Source organism: Eretmochelys imbricata, chromosome 3 (genome assembly GCF_965152235.1).
Source record: "Eretmochelys imbricata isolate rEreImb1 chromosome 3, rEreImb1.hap1, whole genome shotgun sequence".
NCBI classification, from domain to species: Eukaryota; Metazoa; Chordata; order Testudines; family Cheloniidae; genus Eretmochelys; species Eretmochelys imbricata.
This window is the reverse complement of record NC_135574.1, coordinates 94,222,667-94,235,372: the sequence shown is the minus strand read 5'-3', so window position 1 is coordinate 94,235,372 and position 12,706 is coordinate 94,222,667. Positions and strand designations below refer to the sequence as shown.

General features: G+C 43.6%; 1 protein-coding gene across 1 annotated transcript in view; it reads right to left on the bottom strand.

Moving 5' to 3' along the window:
- Nucleotides 1-10,300, bottom strand: part of CLVS2 (clavesin 2) — a 61,804-nt gene extending 51,504 nt beyond the window's left edge. The window contains exon 1 of the mRNA XM_077811725.1: nucleotides 9,912-10,300. Within this exon, the coding sequence (XP_077667851.1) occupies nucleotides 9,912-10,300 (389 nt within the window). The remainder of the gene's footprint in view (nucleotides 1-9,911) is intronic.
- Nucleotides 10,301-12,706: the final 2,406 nt, after the last annotated feature.

Sequence of the window (12,706 nt, the reverse complement as noted above, 5' to 3'; positions counted from 1 at the left end):
AAAAGTGGAATTGCCTTATAATTTCCAAATGAAAGATTGCAAAAGGTGAAATTTTTCAATTTTTGCCAAAAAAAAAAAAATATTTTTTTTGACTAAAAGTTTCCATAAAATGAAATTTTCCAGGGGGGCGGGGGGAGGCAGTATTTGAAACTCCATTTTTTGATGCAAAATGGTCAAAAACACTTCGACCAGCTATTCATGGACTCTTACACCCCTACGTGTCCTCTTGGAGTCAGTGGGGCCCTGCATGACCATAGGAGCTGACTACAGCAGATCCCTTTGCAGGGCTGAGACTTTCAGCATTCCACAGCCACCCATAACTGGCCACTTTCCAGAAGTTGAGCGATAGACTCCACCCAGCCTAACTGCCATATCATAGACTATCCGGGTTGGAAGAGACCTCAGGAAGTCATCTAGTCCAATCCCCTGCTCAAAGCAGGGCCAATCCCCAATTTTTGCCCCGATCCCTAAATGCCCCCCCTCAAGGATTGAACTCACAACGCTGCGTTTAGCAGGCCAATGCTCAAACCACTGAGCTATCTGTCCATCCGTCCCCGTTCAGTCAAAGAGGAAACATTTAAAAATAAAAACGGAACCTGAGTTGTCAGCTGTATCCCAAAGCTCAGTATAAACCACAGAGTAGACCAAGCACCACGTTTTTACCACCGTGTCATCAAATCCTGTGTGTCAGATAGACAGACAGATAGATATAATGTATATGTTAATCTGAGACAGCATGCATCTTCCTATGTAGTTGTCTCCTAACCCACCACTGGAAAGGGGTGCAGGACACCCAATCAAAGTGGTCTTGAAAACACCCAGTACGGTCTATATTGCACTGTTGGTAGCACAAGCACTATAAAAGACTCCCACTTTTTTTCTACTGTAGAAGCAGCTGCAGCTCCCTTGTTTGGGAGCATGAGAGCGCCACTTTGACAGAGTGTCCCGCACTCCTTTCCAGTGGTGGGGAATGGAAGAGGCACAGGCATACTCTTCCACGGGCACACTAACTTGTATTAGGGATGATCAGAAAAGTTAAAATTTTGATGAAAAAGAGAAAATATTCCATGAAAATGTTCACCAAAAAGGTTATCTGACTAGCTGTAGTACATAAGGTATTTAAAGATGGCTAGGGCATCTCTCTCTTCCGTTGGGGCCAGGCACTGGGATTATGCCATCCTTAAAATGGTAGGCACCCTTTTGGTTTATGCAATCCCACGTGAATATGGGCAGCTCATTTACATTAAATGCCAAGATGCTGCCCAAGTCCCCAGTGGGCTGAGCTGGGTTTGCGGAGATTTGTTTTCATTCAGGGGGACAGACAACATTTCTTCTGAACACATTAGTCCATTACAAAGCAAGTCTGTCGAGGATCCAGAATGCCACATATATATTGTTTGCTGGATCAGACCCTTAAGCTATCATGACACAGAGAGTGAAATCCTGACCCTGCTAAAGTCAATGACAAAATTCCCATTGACTTTAATGGAGTCAGGATTTCACCCCTAGTGTTGAAGGAGCGGTGATTCTACAGGGCTAGATTCCAATACCCTTACTCACATTTTATAGTACCTTATTCCACAAAAAGGTCCCATTAAGGTGGTACTCAATGTGAGTATGAGTCTCAGAATTTGGCCTATAAAACTTATAATTTCATGGTTCTCAGCTGAAAAAGGCAAGGATTTCTCCCTCCAATGAAGAAGAACAATGATAGAACTACCAGAAAATGCTTTCACTTGCTATCAGGAGAAGACACCCAATTTATCCATGAAATAAAATAAATCAAGTTAGAACCATTCAGGAACTTGTCCATGTTTTAAAAACAAACAAACAAAAAAAACCAAACACCACCTTGATAGGAAATTAGCTGAAAATAAGAGATAATCAAAATGCCAGGGTAAGATAGTTTATCTATACTGGGCTTTCTTTCTTGATTTTGCTATATTACTTAAGTCAGCTACATTGCTGAATATCACAAAAGAAAGAAAAATCCATTATGGGCAGTGCTTAGTTTTTGCTGGGCTGAACTCTGGCATCTGTGAGCTTGGCAGTTCATAACCCCAGCACCCCCTGGGCTATCAGCCAGCAGCTGCCACTCTCTGACACCCAGCTCTGAAGGCAGCACCGCCCCCAGCATCCTGTGCAGAAGTAAGGGTGGCAATACACCATACCATGCCATAGTTCTGTGCTGCTGCTGGCAGTGATACTGCCTACAGAGCTGGGTGCCCAGCCAGTGCCACTGCTCTCTAGCTGCCCAGCTTGAGCCCTGGCACCTCTTTCATTACAAATTAAGCACCGATTATAGGCCACTTAACACAGCTTTTACTCTGAGCAAATGCTGAGGCTACCCAGAAATCTAAATCCAACATGATAGAGGAAACCTTAGGTGTTGCAAATTGCAAGTTGTGTATTAAAGTCAAAGCAGAAAAGCTCTATAAAATGAAATACGAATAAAGGAGCTATATTACAGTTGTTACATAGCACGGAGTTATTTGCATAAAGCTTCATCTCTAGTCCACTCTACACAATACATGGGACCTATGTAAACTGAAGTCCTGTCACAGGCTTGTGACAGACTTGTCCTGCTGTATGATGAACCATACCACATGTTCCATTCTCATCTGGACTTGAAGTGTGTGTGACTGTGGTTGGTAGAAAATTACTTGCCACTAAGACATGCAATTTTTTTTAAAAACTGGATACCTATAATCATGCAGCTACATACCCAGCAGCCAACAACAAACTAATTCAAGTCCCATGCAACAACATTCTATCTTTGCATATTTCCTAACATTTTCCAGGGACTTATTAGGAAATGTAATGGAATGTAGAGCTGGATAACTATTTTGTAGTTGTTAGTCAAATCATTGGATGAATAACCTGCCCCCCCCCATCCAGTTTTCAACCACCTCAATAGCTAGTCAAATATTCTTGTTCCATACATTCTTCAATCCATAATGCAATATTTGTGGACTAATTTACCTAGGCAGCTCTAGAAGATGTATTATGGAGTAACCATTAGTAGCTCCATAGTTAAGATTGCAACATTGTTTCCATTTAAAAAGGAATTTTGAATCCTCTCTAAATCTGAGCAGCTTGAAAACTGTTAGGCCAGTTCAGGGGCCCGGGTAGAGTTTGTGGTGCACCTCAGAGGCCATTTGATCAAGCAGTTCCTGAGACAGAGCCCTCCAAAATGAACTGTTTAAGTATTGCTAACCTAAAATGTGTTTCTCATAGGATTACATTTATTTTGACCTTCTCTCTCTCTAATTTCATTTACCCTCTTTTTATCCTCTCTCCTTATTCCAATCTTTCTTCAGTCTCCTCTTTTCATTGCAGATTGATAAATACACACACGTTCATTCCTTACAGCCCCACCCCTTTCCTGTTTTATGTTTTCCCTTTATTAATTGTTGTCTCTTTCCTGACCACTCCTTTTCTTTCTTGATTCTCTCTTCTTCTTTCTCCCCTTCCTCCCTATTGCTTGCCTACTCTCTCCTTTCCTTGTCATCGCCCCAATCAATGCTTCTTCCTCCCCAGATCCTATGAAAAAACCCTTGACTTTGGTGCCGCACTGGTCAAGCATTGTTCAAAAAGAGGTGCACTAGTCTAAATGTATTAAGCTCTATTTATATAAAAATTTGACATCAAAAGTATTATATAAAGAGATGCAAAAAGAAAGCTAACTAATGGGAATTTTGAGACTTGGCTGATATTTTAGTGTTCTGCACACCTCCAATTTTACAATTTTTTTATATACAATTTCTTTGATTTCCTTGGATTTATAAAAGCCTCAGTAGGTGCCCATCCTACCCCCTGGGTTGTACTGCTAAGATCCATGTGCAGTGTTCAGATAACTTTCAGTTTAACTAGAGAAATGTCACAAAGCAAAAACGAAAAGTAGCATTAACTGCAAGCATTAGCACAAAATATAACCGGAACGAGATGAGATTTGTTGCAGTTGCTAGTTGTTAACTACTGCCATTGTACAGCGTGAAAGAAAGAAACCATCATTTTATTCCATCGATCTGTACTGTTACAGCCATTGGCCAGCTCAGTGTGCGTGCTAAGTAGCATGTGCCCATTCTTCACAGCAAGACCCAAAGACTCCAGCAGATTAAGTCATTTTGACCTCCAGGCCTTTCAGCTTTCAGGGTGTTTGTTTATTGAGGGGACATTGAGTGCTTTATTTTCCTCTGACCCCAGTTTTCCAATTACTGCGACAGTGGTTTCAGTTGAGCAATGTGCATTGTGTCTGATTTGCTATGATGTATGGCTTTACAATAACCTAGAGCTAACCTGCACCCCACTGCTGGAGAAATAAATCCTGTTTTATTAATGGCTGACTTCAGTCACACTTTTTCATATAGCCTCTCACATGACATACAGTAGCTAGTAGTGTGTAACTAATTCTTTTAAATAATCTAGAATTCACTAGTAACTGTATTTATTGCCTCCTATTTATACAACCATGATTTATACAACTGTTTATACAATACTGATATATTTTTCTAGGCTAAAAGTAACAAAGCTGGAAACAGGTGATCATGTACTGAATGAATACTGTGGGCTAGGTTCACAAAAAGCATCACAACGTCCAATTTTTAGGCACCTAGGAAATCACTGAGATACACAAGGCCTGAGTTAGGCACCCAGGCTTTATGTGCAATGAATGGAGAGAGACAGATACCTAAGAATATGATTCAAAAAACAAGCAAGGTAGGCAGCTCCTTGCCTAAGCCAACCAATGGGAGATGCTGAGGAGAGGGGTGTGTCCTAAGCTCCACTCCCTCACAGAATTCAGCACCTACATATAGGCTGGAAGGAAGCAGCTCTCTTGGTATGGGATTCTCAGATGTGAACCCTTGCTTAGAATTAGGTGCATATGGCATTTTTTGCAAGAAGTTGGGGTGGGGTGGAGAGGAGGAGGAAGAAGAGCAACCATCCTGTGCCCTGGCTTCATCCTCATGCAACAACTGAAGCTAGAAAGAAGACAGCTAGATCACAGGTGGCAGAAGTCTTATGTCAAATCAAATCACCTATGTCAGATGTTTTTAACATCTTATGCCAGAGTTATGTGGGAAGCAAAGTAGAGTTTCTTTGCCTTTACCATAGCATCTGTCAAATCTTGCATCAGCTAATTCCCATTTGTTTTGAATAGCAGACAGTCTGGTTCCTCTGAGATGTCGTATTAGCTCTATGGCTGACGTGAGTCCCTACCATTATGAGGAAATTTTGTGTGGATTCAGTCTGCTTCTGTGGACGCAAAGTGGTCTCCACTTGAGTTTAGGTCAGTGTAGCTTCCTGAGGTACTAGATGTGTTGGGAATATAATCATACCACAACCTTTTAGAATCATGTCCACCCTGGCTGGTGAAGGCTTCCATTAAAGAAGCTCTTGTAAAGTCACTGCTCCAAAAAAAAAAATCACTTCATTCTGGCAGTCTCTAGCATCTAGTTAACCAACAATGGTAGATAATTTTAGAAGGTTTTGGCAAGACAACTCAACTACAAGAAATGCCTCAGATCTCCTTAAAAAGAAAAGGAGTCCTCGTGGCACCTTAGAGACTAACCAATTTATTTGAGCATGAGCTTTCGTGAGCTACAGCTCACTTCATCAGATGCATACCGTGGAAACTGCAGCAGAAACTTGCGAATACAGACTAACACGGCTGTTACTCTGAAACCTGTCAGATCTCCTTGACTCTTGTCAATCTGGGTACAGGTGTGGGTACTGACAAAAGAGGAGACCTCATAAAAGTCAGCTAAAGTTAAAAATCTTTTGTTTTATGTCTATTGTGTTAGCACCCAGAAGCCGCAATCAAGATCAAAAAGCCTACTGTGTTAGACATTGTACAAAGCATAGGAAAGTACAGCTTTTGCCCCAAAGATCTTACAGCTTTGATCTTTTGGATTTGCCATTAATACCCAGAGTAACAAACTTCTATTATAGTGTTTTCATTAATTATAATTCATATTTTAAAAAAATATATTATTTCACACATAGACTGACCTTAATATCCAAGTAGTGTTACTATTTATTTGCATAATTATTTTGACATTTTGTTCAACTCATCGCTTCAAAAATCTACTTGCTAACTCATCTGGTGACTAGGGAGTCACAGAGTAGGATGAGCCCTTAATGTTTGAGGAATTTAAGCTGCCATTTAAAAAAGTTTCTAACCCATGTGGTTGTGAAAACAGCCTTTTGAATGTGAACCCGTGCAGTGTCTTGTTCCTGAGTCCTCAACAGACCGCTCCAGTGCCTTTGATTCAGCTTATAGATTTCCCCATGGGACAGCAGAGTAAAATTAACAAGTCTGGTCAATTTCACCGCTGATATTCAGAACCCTGCAGACAGCTGTGAAACTGACAGGAATAATGCCAATTTTATTCTGCCATTCTTGGGAAAGCTCTGAGTGATAGTTGAAGCAAACATTAGTGGTAGTTATCTAGGAAGATATTCCAAAATACCCACAAAGGGTAGTGGAGGATGAGGATACAAAAAAAAAAAAAGCCCTCACCCACTGCAATAGCCAGAAAATTTTTGGAAGGAGTAAGATAATAGAGATCCTTGCTCCCAACAATCAAAAGGCTATGCCTGCGGGGTGCGGGAGGAGAAGACAATCTCCCTTCCAGCAACCAGTTGGAAGCATAAAATAGATAAATTATACACCTATTATCCAAATGTAATCATATACCTCATATTAATCAGAAGTTAATATGAAAGATTGAGCTCTATGTACAACCCAGGCACAGCCCCTGGTAGGAATCCCATCACCTTTTCCCTACCCAACTGCTGAGAGAGGTGTTGGACTGCTCACTAAGACATTCCCCTTAACCCTTGCACTAGAACCTCACCCCATCTTTTTTATAGGTTTCTGGTTTAGTCTTTCAGACTGTAGGGCATTTGGTAAGAGTTTTCAGGCCCTGCTTTAATTTAGTGAATGTAATATCTTGTTTGGCACATGGGCTTGTTTTCTCATAGGAATAGGAAAAGAACGAAACAAAACATTCCTAAGTCCTTTAATTGGTTTGATGGTAATTGGAACTATATAAATGACTGTTGATGCTATATAAATCCTCTGGTCTGTGGCTGTTATTCATTTAAAAAAACCAATTGTCACTTTTTAGTTGGAACTGTTAATATGTTGGCTATAATAAATTGTACACATATGATAAATTATATTTATTGGCTTGTAGCGCACTGTTAATTTAGTCAAGAAAGTATGCAGGAAATTCACTGATTGAACAGAAGCTTTTGAAAAGTTTTGTTATAAGTAAAAAGCACACTGGTTTGCATACTGTTAACGCATTAAGGGCTTAATCAATGTGAGAGACGGGTGCATAGCACCACTCAGGATCAGGCACTAAATGAATATCAGGTCAGCTGCATTCGTGGGGAGGCAGTGCAGTCCCTTGGATGGGATACTCGCCTGGGAGTCAGGAAATCTAAGTTTTATTCCCAGATCTGCCACTGACCTGCTGTGTGACCTTTAGCAAGTCAATTCCCCTTTCTGTACCTTTGTTCTCCTCCCTTTGTCTGTCTTATCCCTATGGACAAATAACTCTCTCTTTAGGGCAAGGACAGTGGGATTCCAATCTCAGTTGGGGTATCTCAGTCACACTACGACTGTAATATAAATAATAATGTGTTCAGTTAAACTTACATAAAATTGTAATTATGTTTTGTCTTTTTAATATTCTCCCAGATGATCTCATGTAATTTAAATCAAATAAGAACACATCTCACTATTAATACAGGAGAATAAACCCACTCTTGCCACATTAAAAACAAGTGATTAACAAGTGCTATTTTTTTGTACTTTGACTAAGAACTAGTGCTCTGCGTATTTCCACATAAAACTTATTTTACCAGAGTGCAATTATGAAGAAAATTGATCATACTCGAGACAGGCCAGACTAGATTGGTGAGAGAATTTCATCATAGCAGAAGTACAACTTCCAAAAGATGTCTAACTTGTCATGTCCTTCCACTTATTCCTGTCATTTTGCTCTTTCTTTTAGGATATTACCAGCTTCTTAATTTAAGAAAAGGCTTGAGGTTGTCGTTACAGGGTAAGGAGCTATAGTGATGTAACTATTTATTATTATTTTTGTGGCAGTGCCTGATCCTGCAACCTTTGCACACATCAATAGTACTTGCTCTCTTGGGTAACCTTAGTGATTTTAATGAGATTACTCGCAGGAGTATAGTTTGCAGGAGTGGGCCATAAATAGTTCGCACCTAAGGAATCCATGAATAGATCTGTATTGAAAGTTAAACAATGTTTAAACTGCCTGTAATTTGAAGGCTATAGGTGATCCACCAATAACAGAAGGAAATTATGTATAGCATCCCCAGTGATGCATTTTTAAACCAATTTTTCCCCCCCACAGAACACGCTGCCCGTTGCTCACATACCCGGCCTTGATAATAATACACAGCACTTGCATGAGCTCACTAAGCCATCCTCACGCCAGAACGGACCACAATCAGTTTTAGGGCCCTTGGAGCCTCATTCAGTTTTGAAACCTTGCGGCAAAAAACTTGTATAAAGACCCCTCCCGTCTCACTGATAATTTCACCAAGGAGACCGTCAGATGCAGAGTAGGAGAGGTGAAGGGAAGAGATGTTTATCATCAATCTGACACATACATAATTAGATGGTTCAGTAACTAATCTTGCCTTCTCTGGCTGAGGAAAAGTAGTCAGAGCCTGAGCTTCATGTGCGTCCAGACTTTTCAGTTCCTCTTCAGAAATGGGAATTAGCCCTGAGCTGAAAGAGCATTGTGGGTATTACTGATATGCAAATGAGCACTACCAAGCAGCCCTCTCTTTCATTACTTAAGATGTATTGTGTGCTTAAGCAAAAGGAGCTGAGACAAGATCTAATAAATATTTGTCAGGCCAGTTGGACAAATTATCTGTTTTGCCTCTTTTAAATGCATCATTATTTCAGCTGGGGAAGAGGCAGAGGAATGTAAATCAAGGAGCATGTCCTTTGCCTAATCCATCAATAAGGGAAAAAGGAGTCCCTATCCTCCGCCCTGAATATACAGGGCAGTGCACAGAGGGAGCTTTAAGTCAAAACGTGTCATCGCTATTTCCTTTTTCCTGCTCCATGCTGCGGTCCAGTCCTGCTGGTGTAAAGCAGGGTGTGTCCCTATTGCCCTCCCCATCATCCTGTAACTACTGGATTTCATCAGTGGTGGGGGGAGGTTTCAATCATAAAGTTTAAGGCCAGAAGGGACCACCAGATCATCTCAACCTTCTGTATATCACAGGCCACCACCAACACTCAGCACCTACATGCTAAACTCAACAACTGAAATCAGACCAAAAGCATTACAGCCCACAGGAGACTAGACTGTTCTGTGCCACAGGAGGGACTTAGGTGCACCAGTGTCCAAGGCCCCTGCATTGGCAGGGAAATGATTAAGAAAGATACACCCAGATGATCCTGGCACATGATCTGCACCCATACGCTGCAGAAGGTGATGGCCCGCCAATGTCACTACCAATCTGACCTGGGGGAAAATTCCTTACAGGTACCACATATGGTGATCAGTTAGACCCTGAGCACATGAACCAGCCAAGCACCTGAGAGAGAGAATGCTTGGTGCCATCTCACAGCCTTTGCTCACCCTGTCCAAAGTCTCATCTCTAGCTGTGGCCATTCCTGATGCTTCAGAGGAAGGAGATACAACTACCACCACCCCAAAAAAACCCAGAATACACTGGGAGGAAGAGTCCCTTCCTGACCCTGGCTGGTGGCCGACTGAAACCCTGAAGCATGAGCTTTTAGGACCATAAGATATGCAGTCCAATGGCGGTGGGTGGGTTAATGAATGAGTGCGTCTCAGCCAGGTGGGAAGGGGCATGTGTTAGAGTCTGGGCTCAGTATTTACCTGCTCTGGTCCCAGTTGGCAGCAAACAGGACCAGGATCTTCCTTCCATAGTGGTCAAGGTTGGCCAGCCCGCCGGGGAAGCCATCCTTCAGTGCCTGCTTGATGCCAGGGTCAGTGGCCTTGAAGCTCTTGAACATGTCCAGGTTCTGCTGCCGGTACTCAAAGTACTGAGCCAGCAGGCGAAATGCCTCGAAGTGCTGAAATTTCCTGGCTCTCAGGAAGCGTAGAATGAAGGCATCATCTGTGCGGAGGAAGCCAATGTCTGGCCGAGTGATCACCATGTCCCGCACCTCCTGGATGTCCTGGTGCAGGGTATCCGGGTTCTCATTCAGCTCCAGCCGGGCTTTCTCCAGCGTCTCTGGGGACAGACCTGCCTGCAAATGAGTCATAGTGCTGCTCCCTCCTCTGTCGCTGCTAACTGTGCTCCTTTCCCTTATAGGATGCACCCCCACACAACCCCAAAAGGCTGATGCAGTTGTTCCTTAGAGCATGTACCCCCCTCCCTAAATCTCCCCACAACCTGCTGCTCCTCTTCCTTGTAGAATGTATCCCCTAGCCCCAGCAACCTGCTGCTCCTGTCCCTTATGAGACCCCTCTTCCACCTGGCAAATAACCTTTCCCCCAGAACCCCAATAGCCTGATGCTGCAGTCACTGTAGAGAGAAAAGCCAATATAACAATAACACCACGCCACACACAAACACCCTATTGCTGCAAATCACTATGGAAAGAAGCCCAGCAACAGCTAGTAATAATAATTAATAAAGTGGATCCCCAGCAGAGTTTCCAGGAAGGGGGGAGGGTTCTTTCCCCCAGAAGACCCAAGTTTGCCCCTTTGGTTAAGTAGGCATTTTATCGGTGTAATAAAAAGCTGCAGTTGTGGTGGTTTTTTAAGAGCCACATGATCACAGAGAGCGAGTCCAAAAAGCAGGATGAAGGACTACCTCTGGATTTGGGATGAGGTTTTTATCCCTCCCCCGTGCAAACAGTGATCTCACCCCTGATGCTGCAGTCACTAGAGAAACAACACCAATAATAATAAATAATAATAATAATAATAAATAAATAAAGGTGGTGCCTCAAACTGAGAGTTCCCGGTAGAGGTTGCTTTCCAAAAGAAGGACCATTTATTTAAGACCAAGGTCTGCCATGGTTAAGAGGCATTTTTCTTTGATTTAAAAAGAAAAGGAAAAAAAGCTACATGTCGTTCGTTTGCTGGTCTATATTTAAAGATCCTCTTGAGCGCAGACAAGGACTCCAGAAAAAAAACTGCCTATGGCTCGGGGTGGGCTTTTTCCTTCTCCCCACCTACGTACACAGCGATCTCAGATGGTACCCGCAGGATCTGGTGCTGCTTGTTGTATTTCCCCCACCCCCGCTCTATTATTTTATTTATTTTTCTTTTTTTTTTTATCTCAGCCAGGTCTTCCCACGCACCGCACACCGCCTTGGAGGGACTGGTCTCCAGCCCATCCTCCTCCTTCTCCCGGACGGCTGAATTCAATCGCTTTGCAAAACGCACAGTACTTAGCAGCAAGGAAAAAAGGGCTGGGAAGACAGCTCGCCAGGCAAACAAAAACCTAGGCAATGCGGCACCTCCCGGCATCCATCAGCAACAGCAGCTCCTCTCGCTGGCAAGCCCGGAGCTAGGCAGCTGGGAGGAGAGGCAGAGTCGCCGAGCCCGGAGCCCAGGACCTGCCCAGGGGACGCGGCGGGCTCAGGCTCCCCGAGGCGCGTGCTGCCTGCAGCCCGGCTGGTGTCTGGCCGGGGCGATGCTGCGGCTCCGCTTGCAGAGAGCGCGGGCTCCGCGCCGCCGCCGCCGCCGCCTTTGTGTTGGGCTGGAGCAAGCCGGCGGCTTCTTGTGCGGCTGCTGCGGCTCTGCCTCGTGTTCAGTGCGCGGCTGCTGGCAGGTTTGCGTCAATCAGGGCTCCCTAGGCGGCTGCTGCCGGTGACTCCAGCTCAGATCAGCCCCTCTCTCGCTCACGCCCTTCCCCCTGCCTGCTGTCCGCGGGAGAAGGAGAAAAACCCACAGAGCAGCCCCCAGATCGCTCCAGCCCATCCCCCCGGTTCCCCCCTGCACCTGCTCCCCTGCCCCTCCTTGGGCCACCAGCAAGCCTCTTGCAATGGAATATTTATATTTCGGCAGCTGAGAAACGCCCCCCTGCCCTCCCTTTCCCCCAACCCATCTAGTCCTTCCCACTCTTTTGTGTACAGAGAGCCGAACTGCAGTGGAATTAGCAGCTATTGTTGATTTCGATTCATATTGACACTCATTAGTGTCTAGTTCCTACAGGAACCATCCCTCTTCTAAATGCATTTGAGATACTACAAAAAAACCAAAACAACCCCCACACATCGGTGGCTTTGGGTGATTAAAAACGCCTTTGCGGCAGGAAAGTTTAGAAGAGAAATCCAGAACTACTTGGCAGTGTGTATGGGATGGAGAAAGGGGGTTCAGCAATGGTAAATTACAGCAGCCCCTGTGACCCTCTAATTGTAAATTCTTTAATTCAGACACACACAACTGCTCGGGAAACCATTGACCCTTTGTGGAGAATGATCCTTGCTTGTTCTCAGCCTAAAAGTGACTTCTGATGTATTTGGAAAGTTCAGTAAAATTCAGATTGGCCAGATTTGAGACATTTGAACATGGTTTTCTGTTAAGATTTTTTTTCAATGATGATTTGCACTCTGACAACTCAAACACGGCTTCTTTTGACTGTGGTTTTCTGATTATAGAAATACACAGAAAAACCACAATCCCAAATTAGGCCTCAATCCTGCAAATGCAAATCT